The 23543-nt window shown below is 58.7% G+C and overlaps 1 protein-coding gene across 1 annotated transcript in view; it reads right to left on the bottom strand.

Annotated features, from left to right (window-relative positions):
* Nucleotides 1-2370: 2370 nt before the first annotated feature.
* rnf157 (ring finger protein 157) overlaps nt 2371-23543 on the bottom strand; it is a 96463-nt gene continuing 75290 nt past the window's right edge. The window contains exons 15-19 of the mRNA XM_068003783.1: nt 19781-19962; nt 16199-16246; nt 15719-15767; nt 13764-13869; nt 2371-2533 (exon numbers count right to left, since the gene is read on the bottom strand). Coding sequence (XP_067859884.1) covers nt 2464-2533; nt 13764-13869; nt 15719-15767; nt 16199-16246; nt 19781-19962 — 455 coding nt within the window. The 3' untranslated portion in view covers nt 2371-2463. The remainder of the gene's footprint in view (nt 2534-13763; nt 13870-15718; nt 15768-16198; nt 16247-19780; nt 19963-23543) is intronic.

Here is a 23543-nt window from a genome sequence, read left to right as displayed (position 1 = left end):
TGACACTGCCCTGAGGAACTCCTGCAGCAATGTCCTGGGCTGAGATGATTGGCCTCCAACAATCACTACCATCTTCCTTTGTGCTAGGTATGACTCCAGCCACTGGAGAGTTTTCCCTGATTCCCATTGACTTCAATTTTACTCGGGCTCCTTGGTGTCACACTCGGTCAAATGCTGCCTTGATGTCAAGGGCAGTCACTCACACCTCACCTCTGGAATTCAGCTCTTTTGTCCATGTTTGGACCAAGGCTGTAATGAGGTCTGGAGCCGAGTGGTCCTGGCGGAACCCAAACTGAGCATCGGTGAGCAGGTTATTGGTGAGTAAGTGCCGCTTGATAGCACTGTCGACGACACCTTCCATCACTTTGCTGATGATTGAGAGTAGACTGATGGGGCGGTAATTGGCCGGATTGGATTTGTCCTGCTTTTTGTGGACATTGTCCTCCCCCCCTCCCTCTCATTCCCTCCCACTCCCCTCTACCCCTCCCCCCTCCCCTATTCTCTCTCACCTCCCCCTCCCTCCCGCTCCCCCGCCTCCCCTCACTCTCCCTCCCGCTCCCCCGCCTCCCCTCACTCTCCTCCCGCTCCCCCGCCTCCCCTCACTCTCCCTCCGCTCCCCCGCCTCCCCTCACTCTCCCTCCCGCTCCCCCGCCTCCCTCACTCTCCTCCCGCTCCCCCGCCTCCCTCACTCTCCTCCCGCTCCCCCGCCTCCCCTCACTCTCCCTCCCGCTCCCCCGCCTCCCCTCACTCTCCCTCCCGCTCCCCCGCCTCCCCTCACTCTCCCTCCCGCTCCCCCGCCTCCCCTCACTCTCCCTCCCGCTCCCCCGCCTCCCCTCACTCTCCCTCCCCGCTCCCCCGCCTCCCCTCACTCTCCCTCCCGCTCCCCCGCCTCCCCTCACTCTCCCTCCCGCTCCCCCCGCCTCCCTCACTCTCCCTCCCCCCCATTCTCTCTCCCCCTTCCCCACAGGGTGAAGTTCAGGCCAGTGACTCAGGACAGAGATTATTTGTTTATAATTTTAATTGTGATCTTTCTCTATTTAAACTAGTTACAGTGAGCAGTGTGTTTTACATTAATCGCAGCAAAGGCAGAGTATTCGGGAAACTAAACACCGGCCCCCAGGATCTGCCTGAAATAATCGTTTTAAACACACACTAATAATATCTTTATCTAAGATTGTATTAAACACAATAAATTACTGGCAGCACAGACACAAAACGCACAGGGAGATCCCAGGAGCTCATCACAACAACAGGGAGAAGCAGGGTCACAGGACAGTTACAGTGTGAGGGAGACGGGGGACAGAGAGGACGGGGACAGAGAGGGACGGGGGACAGAGAGGGACGGGGGACAGAGAGGGACGGGGGACAGAGAGGGACGGGGGACAGAGGGAGACGGGGGACAGAGAGGGACGGGGGACAGAGGGAGACGGGGGACAGAGAGGGACGGGGGACAGAGAGGGACGGGGGACAGAGAGGGGCGAGGGAGACGGGGGACAGAGGGAGACGGGGGACAGAGAGGGACGGGGGACAGAGAGGGACGGGGGACAGAGAGGGACGGGGGACAGAGAGGGACGGGGGACAGAGAGGGACGGGGGACAGAGAGGGACGGGGACAGAGAGGGACGGGGGACAGAGAGGGACGGGGGACAGAGAGGGACGGGGGACAGAGAGGGACGGGGGACAGAGAGGGGCGAGGGAGACGGGGGAAAGAGAGGGGCGAGGGAGACGGGGGAAGAGAGGGGCGAGGGAGACGGGGGAAAGAGAGGGGCGAGGGAGATGGGAAGAGAGGGGCGAGGGAGATGGGGAAGAGAGGGGCGAGGGAGATGGGGAAGAGAGGGGCGAGGGAGATGGGGGAAGAGGACAGGAGAGAGGGAGGGACAGAGGGGAAGAGGGAGGGACAGAGGGGAAGAGGAGAGGAGAGGGGAGGGGAGGGGGGAGGGAGGGATGAGGAGAGAGGGGGAGAGATGAGGGGGAGAGATGAGGGGGAGAGAGGAGGGGAGAGGGGGAGAAAGAGGGGGAGGGGAGAGAGAGGGGGAGAGGGAGAGAGAGGGGGAGAGGGAGAGAGAGGGGGAGTAGAGGGGGAGAGGGTGGGAAGGGGAGAGGGGGAGAGGGTGGGAGGGAGACAGGAGGTGAGAGCGGGAGGAGGGGAGAGAGAGGGAGATGGGGACAGGGAGAGGAGGGTCTCAGGCTGTGAGAGGTCATCAATGGAACGGCAGGGGACAGACTGAGATCTGTTGGGCATGGGGAGACGGGGGGAGTGACGGGGAGACGGGGGAGTGACGGGGCGATTGTGGGATTTGGAGGGATGATATCTCAGTGCTATATTCGAGGTATTACACGGTGCCACTGCTGCTCCACTTTGGGAGGCAGCACCTCTGGGTCGGAGTCAGATTCCTGGAGTTCCGTTCACACCACCAGAGGCCCGTAGAGAAGATTTGATTCTCCGCCGTCCTCCTGCTCAGGGTTACTCGGGTTGGAGAGCGGGTGTCGGATCGACCATGGAGCAGCGATACCGTCCTCGCTGACCGGTGTACCTGAGATTGTAGAGGAAGAGACCGTCAGTCAGGCCTGTCCATCTCCCACACACCACTCCCAACAACAAGGGCTCCCCGCCATTGGGCTAAACTTCCCACAGCCCCGGGGACAGAGGCTGACCCCCCCCCTCTCCCCCGGGGACAGAGGCTGACCTCCCTCCCCCTCCCCCGGAGACAGCAGGAAACTGGGCCCAGTTCCATGTTGACTCCCAAAGGTTCCTGCCCGATCTCTGCAGGTTTAGCAGAAGGTTCTGACTCTCTCCCCCCTCCCCTGAAGGTTCTGACTCTCTCCCCCCTCCCCTGAAGGTTCTGACTCTCTCCCCCCTCCCCTGAAGGTTCTGACTCTCTCCCCCCTCCCCTGAAGGTTCTGACTCTCTCCCCCCTCCCCTGAAGGTTCTGTCTCTCTCCCCCCTCCCCTGAAGGTTCTGTCTCTCTCCCCCCTCCCCTGAAGGTTCTGTCTCTCTCCCCCCCTCCCCTGAAGGTTCTGTCTCTCTCCCCCCCTCCCCTGAAGGTTCTGTCTCTCTCCCCCCTCCCCTGAAGGTTCTGTCTCTCTCCCCCCTCCCCTGAAGGTTCTGTCTGTCTCCCCTCAACAACCTCCTGCATTTATTTAGCGTCTTTAACATAATAAAATGTCCCAGGGTGCTTCACAGGAGCGATTATCAAACAAAATCTGACACTGAGCCGCATCAGGAGGTAATCGGACAGGCGACCAGTGCTGGTGACCACCCCGAAATCTCCATCTCTCCCCCCACCCCCGTTCCCCATTCCCCCCCCACCCTAACCCCCCCACTCCCCCCCCCACCCTAACCCCCCCACCCTAACCCCCCCCACTCCCCAGTCTCCCTTTCTCCTGACCCCCCCACTCCCAACTGTTCCCAGCTCTCAGCGGTGACAGAGGGCGTGGGCGAGGGCGTGGGCGGGTACGGGCGAGGGTGTGGGAGGGCGAGGGTGTGGGAGGGCGAGGGTGTGGGAGGGCGAGGGTGTGGGAGGGCGAGGGGCTGCTGCAGCAGGAAATAAAAAGCTCAGAGATATCGCGTGCTGTGAACAGCAGGAGCTCATTCCGGGAAATCCGGGCCCCATTCCTGGAGGGCTGGCATCACGAGCCGATCACTGATCCTGACCTCACCCAATGCCCCCATACACTTTGCAGCAGGGGGTCATGGACAGTGATCGGGAGCAGGAACCCTGGCTGATTTCCCCCTCTCTCTAACCTCGGGGGTCACTGGGGGTGATTGTAATGCCCCCACCACCAGTTAACAGACCAGAGCAGGGACAGATCAAAGACTGCCTGGTCAGTGTGAGAGTGCGGGGGTCAGTGTGAGAGTGCGGGGGGTCAGTGTGAGAGTGCGGGGGGTCAGTGTGAGTGTGGGTCAGTTTGGGTGAGTGTGAGGGTTAGTGTGGGGGTCAGTGTGTGGGTGTGAGTGTGAGTGTGAGTGCGGGTGTATGGGTGTGAGTGTGGGTGGGAGGGAGTGTGTGAGTGTGAGTGTGAGTGCGGGTGGGAGTGTGGGTTGTGAGTGTGAGTGTGTGGGTGTGGGTGCGGGGTGCGGGGGTGCGGGTGCGGGTGCGAGTGCGAGTGTGGGTGTGAGTGCGAGTGCGGGTGTGGGTGGGAGTGCGAGTGCGAGTGCGAGTGTGGGTGTGGGTGGGAGTGCGAGTGCGGGTGCGAGTGTGAGTGCGGGTGTGAGTGTGGGTGGGAGTGCGGGTGGGAGTGTGAGTGCGGGTGTGAGTGCGGGTGTGAGTGTGGGTGTGAGGTGCGGGTGGGAGTGTGAGTGTGGGTGGGAGTGTGGGTGGGAGTGGGAGTGGGAGTGCGGGTGTGAGTGTGGGTGGGAGTGTGAGTGTGGGTGGGAGTGTGAGTGCGGGTGGGAGTGTGGGTGGGAGTGTGAGTGCGGGTGGGAGTGTGAGTGTGGGTGGGAGTGTGAGTGCGGGTGGGAGTGTGAGTGTGAGTGGGAGTGTGAGTGCGGGTGGGAGTGTGAGTGCGGGTGGGAGTGTGAGTGCGGGTGGGAGTGCGGGTGGGAGTGTGGGTGGGAGTGCGGGTGGGAGTGTGAGTGCGGGTGTGAGTGCGGGTGGGAGTGTGGGTGGGAGTGTGAGTGCGGGTGGGAGTGTGAGTGCGGGTGGGAGTGTGAGTGCGGGTGGGAGTGTGAGTGCGGGTGTGAGTGCGGGTGGGAGTGTGGGTGGGAGTGCGGGTGTGAGTGCGGGTGGGAGTGGTGAGTGCGGGTGGGAGTGTGAGTGCGGGTGGGAGTGTGAGTGCGGGTGGGAGTGTGAGTGCGGGTGTGAGTGCGAGTGCGGGTGGGAGTGTGAGTGTGGGTGGGAGTGTGAGTGCGGGTGGGAGTGTGAGTGTGAGTGGGAGTGTGAGTGCGGGTGGGAGTGTGAGTGCGGGTGGGAGTGTGAGTGCGGGTGGGAGTGTGAGTGTGAGTGGGAGTGTGAGTGCGGGTGGGAGTGTGAGTGCGGGTGGGAGTGGGAGTGCGGGTGGGAGTGTGAGTGTGAGTGGGAGTGTGAGTGCGGGTGTGAGTGGGAGTGCGGGTGGGGAGTGTGGGTGGGAGTGTGAGTGCGGGTGGGAGTGTGAGTGCGGGTGGGAGTGGGGAGTGCGGGTGGGAGTGTGGGTGTGAGTGGGAGTGCGGGTGGGAGTGTGAGTGGGAGTGTGAGTGTGGGTGGGAGTGTGAGTGGGAGTGTGAGTGTGGGTGGGAGTGTGAGTGGGAGTGTGAGTGTGGGTGGGAGTGTGAGTGCGGGTGGGAGTGCGGGTGGGAGTGTGAGTGGGAGTGTGAGTGTGGGTGGGAGTGTGAGTGGGAGTGTGAGTGCGGGTGGGAGTGTGAGTGCGGGTGGGAGTGTGAGTGTGGGTGTGAGTGTGGGTGGGAGTGTGAGTGCGGGTGGGAGTGTGGGTGGTGGGTGGGAGTGTGAGTGCGGGTGGGAGTGTGGGTGGGAGTGTGAGTGTGGGTGGAGTGGAGTGCGGGTCGGGAGTGTGAGTGCGGGTGGGAGTGTGAGTGCGGGTGGGAGTGTGAGTGTGGGTGGGAGTGTGAGTGCGGGTGGGAGTGTGAGTGGGAGTGTGAGTGCGGGTGGGAGTGTGAGTGCGGGTGGGAGTGTGAGTGTGAGTGGGAGTGTGAGTGCGGGTGGGAGTGTGAGTGTGAGTGGGAGTGTGAGTGCGGGTGGGAGTGTGAGTGCGGGTGGGAGTGTGAGTGTGGTGGAGTGTGAGTGCGGGTGGGAGTGTGAGTGTGAGTGGGAGTGTGAGTGCGGGTGGAGTGTGAGTGCGGGTGGGAGTGTGAGTGTGGGTGGGAGTGTGAGTGTGGGTGGGAGTGCGGGTGGGAGTGCGGGTGGAGTGTGAGTGCGGGTGGGAGTGCGGGTGGGAGTGTGAGTGCGGGTGGGAGTGTGAGTGCGGGTGGGAGTGTGAGTGCGGGTGGGAGTGTGAGTGTGGGTGGGAGTGTGAGTGCGGGTGTGAGTGGGAGTGCGGGTGGGAGTGGGAGTGCGGGTGTGTGAGTGCGGGTGGGAGTGTGAGTGTGGGTGGGAGTGCGGGTGGGAGTGTGAGTGCGGTGTGAGTGCGGGTGGGGGTGTGAGTGCGGGTGGGAGTGTGAGTGCGGGTGGGAGTGTGAGTGCGGGTGGGAGTGTGAGTGGGAGTGTGAGTGCGGGTGTGAGTGTGAGTGTGGGTGGGAGTGTGAGTGCGGGTGGGAGTGTGAGTGCGGGTGGGAGTGCGGGTGGGAGTGGGAGTGTGGGTGGGAGTGCGAGTGCGGGTGTGAGTGCGAGTGTGGGTGGGAGTGTGAGTGTGGGTGGGAGTGTGAGTGCGGGTGTGAGTGTGAGTGTGGTGGAGTGTGAGTGTGGGTGGGAGTGTGAGTGCGGGTGGGAGTGTGAGTGTGGGTGGGAGTGTGAGTGTGGGTGGGAGTGTGAGTGTGGGTGGGAGTGTGAGTGCGGGTGGGAGTGTGAGTGCGGGTGGGAGTGTGAGTGCGGGTGGGAGTGTGAGTGTGGGTGGGAGTGTGAGTGTGGGTGGGAGTGTGAGTGCGGGTGTGAGTGCGAGTGCCGGCGGGTGGGAGTGCGGGTGGGAGTGTGAGTGTGGGTGGGAGTGTGAGTGCGGGTGGGAGTGTGAGTGTGGGTGGGAGTGTGAGTGCGGGTGGGAGTGTGAGTGGGAGTGTGAGTGCGGGTGGGAGTGTGAGTGCGGGTGGGAGTGTGAGTGCGGGTGGGAGTGTGAGTGTGGGTGGGAGTGTGAGTGCGGGTGGGAGTGGGAGTGCGGGTGGGAGTGTGAGTGCGGGTGGGAGTGTGAGTGTGGGTGGGAGTGTGAGTGGGAGTGTGAGTGCGGGTGTGAGTGTGAGTGGGAGTGCGAGTGCGGGTGGGAGTGTGAGTGCGGGTGGGAGTGTGAGTGCGGGTGGGAGTGTGAGTGGGAGTGTGAGTGCGGGTGTGAGTGTGAGTGTGGGTGGGAGTGTGAGTGCGGGTGGGAGTGGGAGTGCGGGTGGGAGTGTGAGTGCGGGTGGGAGTGTGAGTGTGGGTGTGAGTGTGGGTGGGAGTGTGAGTGCGGGTGTGAGTGCGGGTGTGAGTGCGGGTGGGAGTGTGAGTGCGGGTGGGAGTGCGAGTGGGAGTGTGAGTGCGGGTGTGAGTGTGAGTGTGGGTGGGAGTGTGAGTGCGGGTGGGAGTGTGAGTGCGGGTGGGAGTGTGAGTGCGGGTGGGAGTGTGAGTGCGGGTGGGAGTGTGAGTGTGGGTGGGAGTGTGAGTGTGGGTGGGAGTGTGAGTGTGAGTGTGAGTGCGAGTGCGGGTGGGAGTGGTGGGTGTGAGTGCGGGGTGGGAGTGTGAGTGTGGGTGGGAGTGTGAGTGCGGGTGGGAGTGTGAGTGTGGGTGGGAGTGTGAGTGTGAGTGTGAGTGCGGGTGGGAGTGCGAGTGCGAGTGCGGGTGGGAGTGTGAGTGCGGGTGGGAGTGTGAGTGTGGGTGGGAGTGTGAGTGTGAGTGTGAGTGTGAGTGTGAGTGTGAGTGCGAGTGCGGGTGGGAGTGTGAGTGTGAGTGGGAGTGTGAGTGCGGGTGGGAGTGCGGGGTGGGAGTGTGAGTGCGAGTGCGGGTGGGAGTGTGAGTGTGAGTGCGAGTGCGGGTGGGAGTGTGGGTGTGAGTGTGGGTGTGAGTGCGGGTGGGAGTGTGAGTGCGGGTGGAGTGTGAGTGTGGGTGGGAGTGTGAGTGTGAGTGTGAGTGTGAGTGTGAGTGTGAGTGTGAGTGTGAGTGCGGGTGGGAGTGCGGGTGGGAGTGTGAGTGCGGGTGGGAGTGTGAGTGTGGGTGGGAGTGTGAGTGCGAGTGCGGGTGGGAGTGTGAGTGTGGGTGGGAGTGTGAGTGTGGGTGGGAGTGTGAGTGCGGGTGGGAGTGGGAGTGTGGGTGGGAGTGGGAGTGCGGGTGGGAGTGTGAGTGGGAGTGTGAGTGCGGGTGGGAGTGTGAGTGCGGGTGGGAGTGTGAGTGCGGGTGGGAGTGTGAGTGCGGGTGTGAGTGCGAGTGCGGGTGGGAGTGCGGGTGGGAGTGCGAGTGGGAGTGCGGGTGGGAGTGTGAGTGCGGGTGGGAGTGTGAGTGCGGGTGGGAGTGCGAGTGCGGGTGGGAGTGCGGGTGGGAGTGTGGGTGGGAGTGTGGGTGGGAGTGTGAGTGGGGGTGTGAGTGCGGGTGGGAGTGTGAGTGTGGGTGTGAGTGCGGGTGGGAGTGTGAGTGGGAATGTGAGTGGGAATGTGAGTGTGGGTGGGAGTGTGAGTGGGAGTGTGAGTGTGAGTGCGGGTGTGAGTGCGGGTGGGAGTGTGGGTGTGAGTGCGGGTGGGAGTGCGAGTGCGGGTGGGAGTGTGAGTGCGGGTGCGAGTGTGAGTGCGGGTGCGAGTGTGAGTGCGGGTGTGGGTGTGGGTGTGGGTGCGAGTGCGGGTGTGAGTGCGGGTGTGAGTGTGGGTGTGAGTGTGAGTGTGGGTGTGAGTGTGAGTGGGAGTGTGAGTGTGGGTGGGAGTGTGAGTGTGGGTGTGAGTGTGGGTGGGAGTGTGAGTGTGGGTGGGTGTGAGTGTGAGTGTGAGTGTGGGTGGGAGTGCGAGTGCGGGTGTGAGTGTGAGTGTGAGTGCGGGTGGGAGTGCGAGTGTGGGTGGGAGTGTGAGTGCGGGTGTGAGTGTGGGTGGGAGTGTGAGTGTGGGTGTGGGTGTGAGTGTGGGTGGGAGTGTGAGTGTGGGTGGGAGTGTGGGTGGGAGTGTGGGTGTGAGTGTGAGTGTGAGTGTGAGTGTGAGTGTGAGTGTGGGTGTGAGTGTGGGTGGGAGTGTGAGTGTGAGTGTGAGTGCGGGTGGGAGTGTGAGTGTGAGTGTGGGTGTGGGTGTGGGTGTGAGTGTGGGTGGGAGTGTGAGTGCGGGTGTGAGTGCGGGTGGGAGTGTGAGTGCGGGTGTGAGTGGGAGTGCGGTTGTGAGTGCGGGTGGGAGTGTGGGTGGGAGTGTGAGTGCGGGTGGGAGTGTGAGTGGGAGTGTGGGTGGGAGTGTGAGTGCGGGTGTGAGTGTGAGTGCGGGTGGGAGTGTGGGTGGGAGTGTGGGTGCGGGTGTGGGTGTGGGTGGGAGTGCGGGTGGGAGTGTGAGTGTGAGTGTGAGTGTGGGTGGGAGTGTGAGTGTGAGTGTGAGTGTGGGTGTGAGTGTGGGTGGGAGTGTGAGTGCGGGTGTGAGTGTGAGTGCGGGTGTGGGTGGGAGTGTGGGTGCGGGTGTGGGTGTGGGTGGGAGTGCGGGTGGGAGTGTGAGTGTGAGTGTGAGTGTGAGTGCGGGTGGGAGTGCGGGTGGGAGTGTGGGTGGGAGTGTGAGTGCGGGTGTGAGTGGGAGTGTGGGTGGGAGTGTGAGTGCGGGTGTGAGTGTGAGTGCGGGTGTGAGTGTGAGTGCGGGTGGGAGTGTGGGTGGGAGTGTGGGTGCGGGTGTGGGTGTGGGTGGGAGTGCGGGTGGGAGTGTGAGTGTGAGTGTGAGTGTGGGTGGGAGTGTGAGTGTGAGTGTGAGTGCGGGTGGGAGTGTGAGTGCGGGTGGGAGTGTGAGTGCGGGTGGGAGTGTGGGTGGGAGTGTGAGTGCGGGTGTGAGTGTGAGTGCGGGTGGGAGTGTGGGTGGGAGTGTGAGTGTGGGTGTGGGTGTGGGTGGGAGTGTGGGTGGGAGTGTGAGTGTGAGTGTGAGTGTGGGTGGGAGTGTGGGTGCGGGTGTGGGTGTGGGTGGGAGTGCGGGTGGGAGTGTGAGTGTGAGTGTGGGTGGGAGTGTGAGTGTGGGTGGGAGTGTGGGTGGGAGTGTGAGTGTGGGTGTGAGTGTGAGTGTGGGTGGGAGTGTGAGTGGGAGTGGGAGTGTGGGTGTGAGTGCGAGTGTGGGTGTGAGTGCGAGTGCGGGTGGGAGTGTGGGTGGGAGTGCGAGTGCGGGTGGGAGTGTGAGTGCGGGTGGGAGTGTGAGTGTGAGTGCGGGTGGGAGTGTGAGTGCGGGTGGGAGTGTGAGTGTGAGTGTGAGTGCGGGTGGGAGTGTGGGTGGGAGTGTGAGTGCGGGTGGGAGTGTGGGTGGGAGTGTGAGTGCGGGTGGGAGTGTGAGTGCGGGTGTGAGTGCGGGTGGGAGTGTGAGTGTGGGTGGGAGTGCGGGTGGGAGTGCGGGTGTGAGTGTGAGTGCGGGTGGGAGTGTGAGTGCGGGTGGGAGTGTGAGTGTGAGTGCGGGTGGGAGTGTGAGTGCGGGTGGGAGTGTGAGTGTGAGTGCGGGTGTGGGTGTGAGTGCGGGTGGGAGTGTGAGTGCGGGTGCGAGTGTGGGTGGGAGTGCGAGTGCGGGTGTGGGTGTGAGTGCGGGTGGGAGTGTGAGTGCGGGTGGGAGTGTGAGTGCGGGTGGGAGTGCGAGTGCGGGTGTGAGTGCGGGTGTGAGTGTGGGTGGGAGTGTGAGTGCGGGTGGGAGTGCGAGTGTGGGTGTGGGTGTGAGTGCGGGTGGGAGTGCGGGTGGGAGTGCGAGTGCGGGTGCGGGTGCGGGTGTGAGTGCGAGTGCGGGTGGGAGTGTGAGTGCGGGTGGGAGTGTGAGTGCGGGTGGGAGTGTGAGTGCGGGTGCGAGTGTGGGTGGGAGTGCGAGTGCGGGTGTGGGTGTGAGTGCGGGTGGGAGTGTGAGTGCGGGTGGGAGTGTGAGTGCGGGTGGGAGTGTGAGTGTGAGTGTGGGTGTGGGTGTGAGTGTGAGTGCGGGTGGGAGTGCGGGTGTGAGTGTGGGTGGGAGTGTGAGTGCGGGTGGGAGTGCGAGTGTGGGTGTGAGTGCGGGTGGGAGTGCGAGTGCGGGTGTGAGTGCGGGTGGGAGTGCGAGTGTGGGTGTGAGTGTGGGTGGGAGTGCGAGTGTGGGTGTGAGTGTGGGTGGGAGTGTGAGTGTGGGTGGGAGTGTGAGTGCGGGTGGGAGTGTGAGTGCGGGTGCGAGTGTGGGTGGGAGTGCGAGTGCGGGTGTGGGTGTGAGTGCGGGTGGGAGTGTGAGTGCGGGTGAGGGTGTGAGTGCGGGTGGGAGTGTGAGTGCGGGTGGGAGTGTGAGTGTGAGTGCGGGTGGGAGTGTGAGTGCGGGTGGGAGTGTGAGTGCGGGTGGGAGTGTGGGTGAGGGTGGGAGTGCGGGTGGGAGTGTGGGTGGGAGTGTGAGTGCGGGTGGGAGTGTGGGTGAGGGTGGGAGTGCGGGTGAGGGTGAGAGTGCGGGTGTGGGTGCGGGTGTGAGTGCAGGTGGGAGTGTGAGTGCGGGTGGGAGTGTGAGTGCGGGTGGGAGTGTGAGTGCGGGTGGGAGTGTGGGTGAGGGTCAGTACCACACTGGGCAGTGCCTTCAGCTGCAGAGTTATTTCTGGGGGAGGGTGTGGAGACTGCCCGGTGTGTCCGCACCCCGTGTGACCCCACACCCCGTGTGACCCCGTGTGTCCCCACACCCCGTGTGACCCCACACCCCGTGTGTCCCCACACCCCGTGTGACCCCGTGTGTCCCCACACCCCGTGTGACCCCGTGTGTCCCCACACCCCGTGTGACCCCACACCCCGTGTGACCCCACACCCCGTGTGTCCCCACACCCCGTGTGACCCCGTGTGTCCCCACACCCCGTGTGACCCCACACCCCGTGTGACCCCACACCCCGTGTGACCCCGTGTGTCCCCACACCCCGTGTGACCCCGTGTGTCCCCACACCCCGTGTGACCCCACACCCCGTGTGACCCCACACCCCGTGTGACCCCACACCCCGTGTGTCCCCACACCCCGTGTGTCCCCACACCCCATGTGACCCCGTGTTCACTGGCAGCAGTCTCCCCAGAGCTTGTCCCCATCAGATTGCTCATTTCCTTTGATCAGTTTGGATTGATGCAGAGATGGACTCAGGCGGACACTTAAGATGGAGCCTGTTGGGTAAATAATGGGTAATAAAAATGGTAGTGAATTGGACAGAGAACGAGAAGCAGGGGTCTGCCCGTCCGGATTGATGCGATGGAATGATCGGCTCAGCTCATATCCAGGTACTTAGACCTGATCAGTGTTGGCAGAGAGCAAACGTCAGCTTCAGACATGAATGGGAGGTGCAGACATTTCAAACACAAACACCACACGAGGATAGAAGCAGCAGACGGGCAAAGTAAGAGAGCACAGGCAAACCAGACTTTACACACATCACTCCCCAGTGAGCACAGTACAGGCAGGGAAGGTCAGACAGAGACGGCCAGGCAGGGAAGGTCAGACAGAGACGGACAGGCAGGGAAGGTCAGACAGAGACGGACAGGCAGGGAAGGTCAGACAGAGACGGACAGGCAGGGAAGGTCAGACAGAGACGGACAGGCAGGGAAGGTCAGACAGAGACGGACAGGCAGGGAAGGTCAGACAGAGACGGACAGGCAGGGAAGGTCAGACAGAGACGGACGGGCAGGGAAGGTCGGGCAGGGACGGACGGGCAGGGACGGACGGGCAGGGACGGACAGACGGGACAGACAGACGGGACAGACAGGCAGGGAAGGTCAGACAGAGACGGACAGACAGTCCAACCACCACCCAGAGGATGACACAGGTCCTCAATGTCAGCAAGGGCATAAAAAGGGTCAAAGATCAAATGACACAAAACAACAACAGAGAAATTGGGTAAGAATTAAAAATGTCTGAAACATTCTTTTAGTTTCCGTATTTCAGGTTATTTGATTGGGAGCAGTGGGCTCCCCGATAACTTTGCTTCATGTTAGTTTATCTACAGTCGGACCAGTCACAACACAATCACTGTCAATAATTGGGTAACGGGGTGACCAAACTCGGGGTGGGGGGGTCGCCGAGACAAAGAGGGTTAGTGGGTCTGGACCCCCCCCCAACATAAAGAGTTAATTCATGTGAGTCGTACTGAGGCCGGTCCGTGTATTGCCGAGGCCGGTCCGTGTATTTACCGAGGTCGGTCCGTGTATTACTGAGGTCGGTCCGTGTATTTACCGAGGTCGGTCCGTGTATTTACCGAGGTCGGTCCGTGTATTTACCGAGGTCGGTCCGTGTATTACTGAGGTCGGTCCGTGTATTTACTGAGGTCGGTCCGTGTATTTACTGAGGTCGGTCCGTGTATTACTGAGGTCGGTCCGTGTATTACTGAGGTCGGTCCGTGTATTTACCGAGGTCGGTCCGTGTATTTACCGAGGTCGGTCCGTGTATTACCGAGGTCGGTCCGTGTATTTACCGAGGTCGGTCCGTGTATTTACTGAGGTCGGTCCGTGTATTACTGAGGTCGGTCTGTGTATTTACCGAGGTCGGTCTGTGTATTTACCGAGGTCGGTCTGTGTATTACCGAGGTCAGTACTGAGGTGGGGGTGGTGATGGGGGGTGGTGATGGGGGTCAATGGTGGGGGTGGTGATGGGGGGGGTGGGGGTCTATGGGGGGGGTGGTGATGGGGGGGTGGGGGGGTCTATGGGGGGGGGCACTGGGTTCCAACAACTGATCAATAAACAGAGCCCAGCATCAGAGGTGCTGCAGCGTGGGCTGACCCTCGACCCTCGACCCTCGGCACTCGGCACAGACCGACCCCGTCCTTGGGACACTCCAATCTGCACCTGCTGCCAATTGGTTGAGTTTGTTTGGTGGTGAATAAATGACACTTTAACCAGATTAGTAACCGGAGAATTGAGTTTGAATCTAATGAGTTGATAATATGCAGGGTCCAGGGTAAAACCATCTCTTGAACAGAGAGACAGGAACAGATAAGTGCTTGATCTGGAATGGATGAAGTGGAGAGTCTGGAGTTAGTTGAACCGGTTAGCGATCGAGAGGTGGAATTTCATCGTCAGTACAAGGCACATGTTCACCAGACACCACTCACCGGGCAGAGAAACCTTGGGACAAGGAGTGATTGTCCAATCCCCTCAGGCTCGTCTGCTCATTGTTATTTTCACACACAAGAGCTGTGACAGTGCTCAGCCACCATCCTGTAGAGGGGTACAAATCAAACAAGGTGCAAGGGAAGTGAAGAAAACTCAAAGACCAACCAGAATGGCCAAAAACCCCAAGGTACATTTGAAATGACCAATCATGAGAAAGGAGATTGCCTCAGTTCCCCTGAACACCAGCCACAGACGGAGGGTCTCAAGCAGAACACTTGCCACACTCAGCCTCACACAGGGCAGTACACAAACAGTTCACCAGGCTGGCGTCAGTCAGAGGAACAACCAGAGGGGAAGCAATGAGTTCACTCAGAGCATCCAGTGACTGAGGTCACCCACACACTGACCAATCAGGCAATATCAGGACACCCGAGCAGCCAATGCCCATCCCAGGACAGTGTCTCCGTCTAGCGACAGTCTGCACCTTCTGCACTGTCTGTACCGTCTGGGACTTCCAGACACACCGCGACCTGCCCAGTTTAAACAATGAGATGTAGATCCAGATAGCAGTACAAAATCTCACTGCACCCAGACAGACACAGGGTGCCTGGGGGTACGGAGCAGGGCAGAGAGCTAATGCACCAGGTGTGGTCTCTCTCCCCCCGCCCCCCCCCCCGCGCCCCTTACACTGACACAGAGTCCGGGACCCAGAACTGGAACAGGAGGAGGAGGAGCAGGAGGTTCAGGAGGAGGAGCAGGAGCAGGAGGAGGAGGAGGAGCAGGAGGAAGAGGTGGTTCGGGAGGAGGGGGAGGAGGTTCGGGAGGAGGGGGAGGAGGTTCGGGAGGAGGTTCGGGAGGAGGGGGAGGAGGTTCGGGAGGAGGGGGAGGAGCCGCGCTGTGTGAGGGTTTAATGTCCTGCGATATGGAGTGGGAGTGACTGCGGCTGAAATGATTGTTGTGTGAGCGGGGAAACCCCATCTCAACTCGGGCCACCTCCCACCAATCGACACGTCACTGACCGTGACCCGGGGAATCCCCTCCTCCGTCACTGACCGTGACCCGGGGAATCCCCTCCTCCGTCACTGGTCGGATGACCCGGGGAATCCCCTCCTCCGTCACTGGTCGGATGACCCGGGGAATCCCCTCCTCCGTCACTGGTCAGATGACCCGGGGAATCCCCTCCTCCGTCACTGGTCGGATGACCCGGGGAATCCCCTCCTCCGTCACTGGTCGGATGACCCGGGGAATCCCCTCCTCCGTCACTGGTCGGATGACCCGGGGAATCCCCTCCTCCGTCACTGGTCGGATGACCCGGGGAATCCCCTCCTCCGTCACTGGTCGGATGACCCGGGGAATCCCCTCCTCCGTCACTGGTCGGATGACCCGGGGAATCCCCTCCTCCGTCACTGACCGTGACCCGGGGAATCCCCTCCTCCGTCACTGATCGGATGACCCGGGGAATCCCCTCCTCCGTCACTGGTCGGATGACCCGGGGAATCCCCTCCTCCGTCACTGGTCGGATGACCCGGGGAATCCCCTCCTCCGTCACTGGTCGGATGACCCGGGGAATCCCCTCCTCCGTCACTGGTCGGATGACCCGGGGAATCCCCTCCTCCGTCACTGACCGTGACCCGGGGAATCCCCTCCTCCGTCACTGATCGGATGACCCGGGGAATCCCCTCCTCCGTCACTGGTCGGATGACCCGGGGAATCCCCTCCTCCGTCACTGACCGTGACCCGGGGAATCCCCTCCTCCGTCACAGCTGGGTCCACTCTGATGCTCCGCACTTTATGACATCACCAAGTGAATGAGGTCAGAGGGGGGGGGGGGGGGGTGGAGGAGCCGGGTCACATGACCAGTCACACGTCAATCATTGGCAGCCGGCTCCGGCTCACAACATCCCATAACCGGGTTCATCTCACGGATCAACGGGAGAGGGAGACCAATCGTTACCAGAGTCGTGATCCGGGGATCCGGTCTGTTCCTCAGCAACAGCGTTACCCTAGAAACACGGACAGGACAGTTACATCACGGGCCGTCACCGGCCAATCGAGAGCAACCTCCCCCCTCCCCCCCCCCCCCCGACACAGCCCCCGTCCCCCACTCCCAGACCCCCCACCATGACCCCCACTCCCAGACCCCCCACCATGACCCCCACTCCCAGACCCCCCACCATGACCACCACACCCAGACCCCCCCACACGACCCCCCACTCCCAGACCCCCCACCATGACCCCCTCTCCCAGATCCCCACACCCAGACCCCCCCACCATGACCCCCCACACACCCAGACCCCCCACACACCAAGACCCCCCACACACCCAGACCCCCCACACACCAAGACCCCCCACACACCAAGACCCCCCCCACTCCCAGACCCCCCACACACCAAGACCCCCCCACTCCCAGACCCCCCAAATACAGTTCACTTACCTCAGCGTCCTGGTCACACTTGCTGTCCGCGGCCTCTGCTGGGGGCGTCTGTGAGAAGAGGAGGAGACAGGTAGAGTCAGCACCACTACTGACCGAGCTGGATGAGTCCTGAAGGACATAGCTGCCAGACTGGGCCTGCGGCAGGTGGTGAGCGAACCAACACGAGGGAAAAACCTACTTGACCTCGTCCTCACCAATCTACCTGTCGCAAATGCATCTGTCCAGGACAGTATTGGTAGGAGTGACCACCGCACAGTCCTCGTGGAGACGAAGTCCCGTCTTCGCACTGAGGACACCATCCAACGTGTTGTGTGGCACTATCACCGTGCTAAATGGGATAGATTCAGAACAGATCCAGCAGCTCAAAACTGGGCATCCATGAGGCGCTGTGGGCCATCAGCAGCAGCAGAATTGTATTCCAGCACAATCTGTAACCCATGGCCCGGCATATTCCTCACTCTACCATTACCAACAAGCCAGGGGATCAACCCTGGTTCAATGAGGAGTGTAGAAGAGCATGCCAGGAGCAGCACCAGGCGTACCTAAAAATGAGGTGCCAACCTGGTGAAGCTACAACTCAGGACTACATGCATGCTCAACAGCAGAAGCAACATGCTATAGACAGAGCTAAGTGATTCCACAACCAACGGATCAGATCAAAGCTCTGCAGTCCTGCCACATCCAGTCGTGAATGGTGGTGGACAATTAAACAACTAACGGGAGGAGAGGCTCTGCAAACATCCCATCCTCAATGATGGCGGAGTCCAGCACGTGAGTGCAAAAGACAAGGCTGAAGCGTTTGCAACCATCTTCAGCCAGAAGTGTCGAGTAGATGATCCATCTCGGCCTCCTCCCGATATCCCCACCATCACAGAAGCCAGTCTTCGGCCAATTCGATTCACTCCACGTGATATCAAGAAACGGCTGAGTGCACTGGATACAGCAAAGGCTATGGGCCCCAACAACATCGCAGCTGTAGTGCTGAAGACTTGTGCTCCAGAACTAGCTGCGCCTCGAGCCAAGCTGTTCCAGTACAGCTACAACACTGGCATCTACCCGACAATGTGGAAAATTGCCCAGGTATGTCCTGTCCACAAAAAGCAGGACAAATCCAATCCGGCCATTACCGCCCCATCAGTCTACTCTCAATCATCAGCAAAGTGATGGAAGGTGTCGTCGACAGTGCTATCAAGCAGCACTTACTCACCAATAACCTGCTCACCGATGCTCAGTTTGGGTTCCGCCAGGACCACTCAGCTCCAGACCTCATTACAGCCTTGGTCCAAACATGGACAAAAGAGCTGAATTCCAGAGGTGAGGTGAGAGTGACTGCCCTTGACATCAAGGCAGCATTTGACCGAGTGTGGCACCAAGGAGCCCGAGTAAAATTGAAGTCAATGGGAATCAGGGGGAAAACTCTCCAGTGGCTGGAGTCATACCTAGCACAAAGGAAGATGGTAGTGGTTGTTGGAGACCAATCATCTCAGCCCCAGGGTATTGCTGCAGGAGTTCCTCAGGGCAGTGTCCTAGGCCCAACCATCTTCAGCTGCTTCATCAATGACCTTCCCTCCATCATAAGGTCAGAAATGGGGATGTTCGCTGATGATAGCACAGTGTTCAGTTCCATTCACAACCGCTCAGATAATCAAGCAGTCCATGCCCGCATGCAGCAAGACCTGACAACATCCAGGCTTGGGCTAATAAGTGGCAAGTAAATTCGCGCCAGACAAGTGCCAGGCAATGACCATCTCCAACAAGAGAGAGTCTAACCACCTCCCCATGACATTCAACAGCATTACCATCGCCGAATCCCCCACCATCAACATCCTGGGGGTCACCATTGACCAGAAACTTAACTGGACCAGCCATATAAATACTGTGGCTACAAGAACAGGTCAGAGGCTGGGTATTCTGCGGCGAGTGACTCACCTCCTGACTCCCCAAAGCCTTTCCACCATCAACAAGGCACAAGTCAGGAGTGTGATGGAATACTCTCCACTTGCCTGGATGAGTGCAGCTCCAACAACACTCAAGAGGCTCGACACCATCCAGGACAAAGCAGCCCGCTTGATTGGCACCCCATCCACCACCCTAAACATTCACTCCCTTCACCACCGGCGCACAGTGGCTGCAGTGTGTACCATCCACAGGATGCACTGCAGCAACACGCCAAGGCTTCTTCGACAGCACCTCCCAAACCCACAACCTCTACCACCTGGAAGGACAAGAGCAGCAGGCACATGGGGACAACACCACCTGCACGTTCCCCTCCAAGTCACACACCATCCCGACTTGGAAATATATCGCCGTTCCTTCATCGTCGCTGGGTCAAAATCCTGGAACTCCCTTCCTAACAGCACTGTGGGAGAACCTTCACCACACGGACTGCAGCGGTTCAAGAAGGCGGCTCACCACCACCTTCTCAAGGGCAATTAGGGATGGGCAATAAATGCCGGCCTCGCCAGCGACGCCCACATCCCATGAATGAATAATAAAAGGCTCCCACTCCTTGTCCAGCTAGGCCCATCCTACTCATTAGACACTACAGACGGGGCTAGAATCCCAGCTCCCAGTGACAGGTCTACCCCAGTAGATTTTATTAAACACAAGTGTTGGTTGGTTCAGATATCGGATGACTGAGTCTTCTACAGAGTTTAATAAAATCTGATGGACACGTGGGGCGACCAATGGTTGGAGGTGGGAGGTCTTGTGATGACCCCTCCAGGACTCTGTCCAACCAGAGTTGGCCGCCCTGGTCTGGAAGGGGGTGATGAGTTTCTGCCTAAAATAAAAAGCACAAAGTTTGAGTCCCGAAAGGCCGACAGAATCACTGGGCTCCAGCAGTTCCCGTCTAATCCCACTGCTTCGCATCAAAATCCGGGTATTTCAGCAAAGACCCTGTGGGGAACCTGAGAGGAGAGAAGTTCATTGGCGCCAGGCAGTCGGTCAATCGTCCACTCACTGGACTTCCCCTCCAGTGGCATCAAAGCTCAGCTCTTTGTTTATTCAGTTTGTTCTCTCTCTCTCTCTCTCTGAACTCCGCACATTTCTCCAGCTGTGGAGTCACGTGATCCACTCACAGGCCTCTTGCACAGCTGTGCTGGGCAGATGTTCAGTCAGTGATCTTACCAGGAAAACCCATCCTCCACTCAACGCCTCCAGACTACAGCCTGCGTCACAGGCCCTCGGTCACTGGTCAGCGGTCACAGGCCCGCGGTCACAGGCCCTCGGTCACTGGTCAGCGGTCACAGGCCCTCGGTCACTGGTCAGCGGTCACAGGCCCTCAGTCACAGGTCAGCGGTCACTGGTCAGCGGTCACTGGTCAGCGGTCACTGGTCAGCGGTCACTGGTCAGCGGTCACTGGTCAGCGGTCACAGGCCCTCGGTCACAGGCCCTCGGTCACTGGTCAGCGGTCACTGGTCAGCGGTCACAGGCCCTCGGTCACTGGTCAGCGGTCACAGGCCCTCGGTCACTGGTCAGCGGTCACAGGCCCTCGGTCACAGGCCCTCGGTCACTGGCCCACGATCCAACACATGGCAACTCAGATCAGGCTCAAAACTAAAGTTGCAGAGAGAAAGTCACCTCTTCCTCGTTTTCCAGATCCTCGTCCTCCTCCTCGGCCACTGCCATCACTAGGCCGCCGTCAGTAACACAGTCGCTGGCTCCGGCCGCCACATAGGAACCGGACATGGAGGAGATGGTGTCGGTGCTGATCTGAGAGGAGGCCATCGACATCACAGACTGGGCCAGACTGCTGCTGGGGTCTGGGGGAAGAGAGGGAGAGGGAAACAGAGGGAGAGAGATGGGGGAGAGAAAGAGAGACAGAGGGGGAGAGAGAGGGAGAGGAAAAAGAGAGGGAGAGAGAGGGGGGAGAGAAAGAGAGACAGAGGGGGAGAGAGAGGGAGAGGGGGGAGAGAAAGAGAGGGAGAGAGTAGTTGGACAGAGTATTAATCAAGAAATAGTAGGAGCTTGTAACAAAGGTAATGCAATAATCATGGGGGACTTTAATCTTTATACAGATTGGGCAAATCAAATTGGCAAAAGTAGTCTGGAGGATGAGTTGATGGAATGCATTCGAGGCAGTTTCCTAGAACAATACGTCAGGGAACCAACCAGTGAACAGGCTATTTTAGATCTTGTTTTGTGAAATGAGACAAGGTTAATTAATCATCTGATGGTAAGGGATCCTCTGGGGAAGAGTGATCATAATATGATAGAATTTCACACTGAGTTTGAGAGTGATGTACTTAAGTCAGAAATTAGAGTCTGAAACTTAAATAAAGCCAATTACCTGAGTTGGCTAAGGTAGATTGGGAAATTAGATTAAAGGGTATGACGGTAGATAAACAATGGCAAACATTTAAAGAAATATTTCAATATTCTCAACGAATATACATTCCATTGAGAAATAAAAACTCCACGGGAAAAGTGATCCATCCGTGGCTAACTAAAGACGTTAAGGATAGTATTAGATTAAAAGAAGAGGCTTATAATGTTGCCAAGAAGAATAGTGAGCCTGAGGATTGGGAGAGTTTTAGAAACCAGCAAAAGATGACCAAAAAATTGATGATAAGGGAGAAAATAGAATGAAAGTAAACCAGCAAGAAATACAAGTATGTAAAAAGGGAGAGGGTAGCAAAAGTAAACGTTGGTCCCTTCGAGGCTGAAACAGGAGAAATTATAATGGGGAATCAGGAAATGGCAGAGATGTTAAACAAATATTTTGTATCTGTTCACAGTAGAAGAAACAAAAAGCATTTCAAACATAGTGGGGAACCAAGGGCCTAATGAGAGTGAGGAATTTAAAGTAATTAATATCAGTAGAGAAAAAGCACTGGAGAAATTAATGGGACTAAAAGCTGATAAATCCCCTGGACCTGATGTCCTACATCCGAGGGTTCTAAAAGAGGTGGCTGCAGAGATAGTGGATGCATTGGTTGTGATCTTCCAAAATTCCCTAGGTTCTAGAACAGTCCCAGTGGATTGGAAGGTAGCAAATGTAACCCCGCTATTCAAGAAAGGAGGGAGAGAGAAAACAGGGAACGACAGGCCAGTTAGCCTGACATCAGTCATCAGGAAAATGCTGGAATCCATTATTAAGGAAGTGGTAACAGGGCACTTAGAAAATCATAATATGATTCGGCAGAGTCAACATGGTTTTATGAAAGGGAAATCGTGTTTGACAAATTTATTAGAGTTTTTTGAGGGTGTAACTAGCAGGGTGGATAAAGGGGAACCAGTGGATGTCGTATATTTGGATTTTCAAAAGGCATTCGATAAGGTGCCACATGGGCCGAAGGGCCTCTATCCGTGCTGTATAACTCTATGACTCTATGAAAAGGTTGTTACACAAGATAAGGGCTCATGGGGTTGGGGGTAATATATTAGCATGGATAGAGGATTGGTTAAAGGACAGAAAACAGAGAGTAGGGATAAATGGGTCATTTTCAGGTTGTCAGGCTGTAACTAGTGGGGTGCCACAAGGATCAGTGCTTGGGCCTCAGCTATTTACAATCTCTATTAATGACTTAGATGAAGGGACCGAGTGTAAAGTATCCAAGTTTGCTGACGATATAAAGCTAGGTGGGAAAGTAAGCTGTGAGGAGGACACAAAGAGTCTGCAAAGGGATATAGACAGGTTAAGTGAATGGGCAAGAAAGTGACAGATGGAGTATAATGTAGGGAAATGTGAGGTTATTCACTTTGGTAGGAAGAATAGAAAAACAGAATATTTTTTAAATGGTGAGAAACTATTAAATGTTGGTGTTCAGAGAGATTTGGGTGTCCTCGTACAAGAAACACAAAAAGTTAACATGCAGGTACAGCAAGCAATTAGGAAAGCAAATGGAATGTTGGCCTTTATTGCAAGGGGGTTGGAGTACAAGAGTGAGGAAGTCTTACTGCAATTGTACAGGGCTTTGGTGAGACCTCACCTGGAGTACTGTGTACAGTTTTGGTCTCCTTATCTAAGGAAGGATATACTCGCCTTGGAGGCGGTGCAACGAAGGTTCACTGGATTAATTCCTGGGATGAGAGGGTTGTCCTGTGAGGAGAGATTGAGTAGAATGGGCCGATACTCTCTGGAGTTTAGAAGAATGAGAGGTGATCTCATTGAAATGTATAAAATTCTTAGACGGTTTGACGGGGTAGATGCTGAGAGGTTGTTTCCCCTGGCTGGAGAGTCTAGAACTAGGGGGCATAGTCTCAGGATAAGGGGTCGGCCATTTAAGACTGAGATGAGGAGGAATTTCTTCACTCAGAGGGCTGTGAATCTTTGGAATTCTCTACCCCAGAGGGCTGTGGATGCTCAGTCGTTGAATATATTCAAGGCTGAGATCGATGGATTTTTGGACTCTAGGGGAATCAAGGGACATGGGGATCGGGCGGGAAAGTGGAGCTGAGGTCGAAGGTCAACCATGATCTGATTGAATGGGGAGCAGGCTCGAGGGGCCGAATGGCCTACTCCTGCTCCTATTTCTTATGTTCTTGTGAGAGGGAGGGAGGGGGAGAGAGAGAGAGCGAGAGAGAGCGCGAGAGAGTGTGAGAGTGTTTGTGTGTGTGAGAGAGTGGGATAGGGACAGTCAGAGGTCTGTTTATTTATCACACATAGAAGCTGTAGGATGTGCCAGGGTGGGGACAGGGTCTGTGGCAATGGGAGGGCGGGGATTAAATGTTGAAATTGAACGGAGTTACAGCAGGTTCCCCCCCCAGATCATTAGAGGGGGGTTTGGACAGCCCGTCTGTTGCTCTCTGTCCCTGATTGGTTTATGGGGGGGGGGGGTTGCCTCTGACTGCAGCCAATAGTATAAAGGACGATATCGCTGACCATTGAATATCACCAAGACAAGGAGCCGACCGGAGGGAGGGAGGGAGGGAGGGAGGCGGAGGGGGAGGGAGGCGGAGGGGGCGGGAGGCGGAGGGGGCGGGAGGCGGAGGGGGAGAGTGAGTGGGAAGGAACAGGAGAGGGAGGGGGGAGCGGGAGAGGGGGGAGTGGGAGGGAGGGGGGAGCGGGAGAGGGGGGAGTGGGAGGGGGGGGGAGCGGGAGAGGGAGCGGGAGCGGGAGAGGGAGAGGGAGAGCGAGAGGGAGAGGGAGCGGGAGAGGGAGCGGGAGAGGGAGAGGGAGCGGGAGAGGGAGCGGGAGAGGGAGCGGGAGAGGGAGAGGGAGCGGGAGAGGGAGCGGGAGAGGGAGAGGGAGCGGGAGAGGGAGCGGGAGAGGGAGAGGGAGAGGGAGCGGGAGAGGGAGAGGGAGCGGGAGAGGGAGAGGGAGCGGGAGAGGGAGAGGGAGAACGAGAGGGAGCGGGAGCGGGAGAGGGAGAGGGAGCGGGAGAGGGAGAGGGAGAGGGAG

Source organism: Heptranchias perlo, chromosome 23 (genome assembly GCF_035084215.1).
Source record: "Heptranchias perlo isolate sHepPer1 chromosome 23, sHepPer1.hap1, whole genome shotgun sequence".
Taxonomy (NCBI): domain Eukaryota; kingdom Metazoa; phylum Chordata; class Chondrichthyes; order Hexanchiformes; family Hexanchidae; genus Heptranchias; species Heptranchias perlo.
Note: the sequence above shows the minus strand (reverse complement) of the source record. Positions and strands in the feature narration are given on the sequence as shown.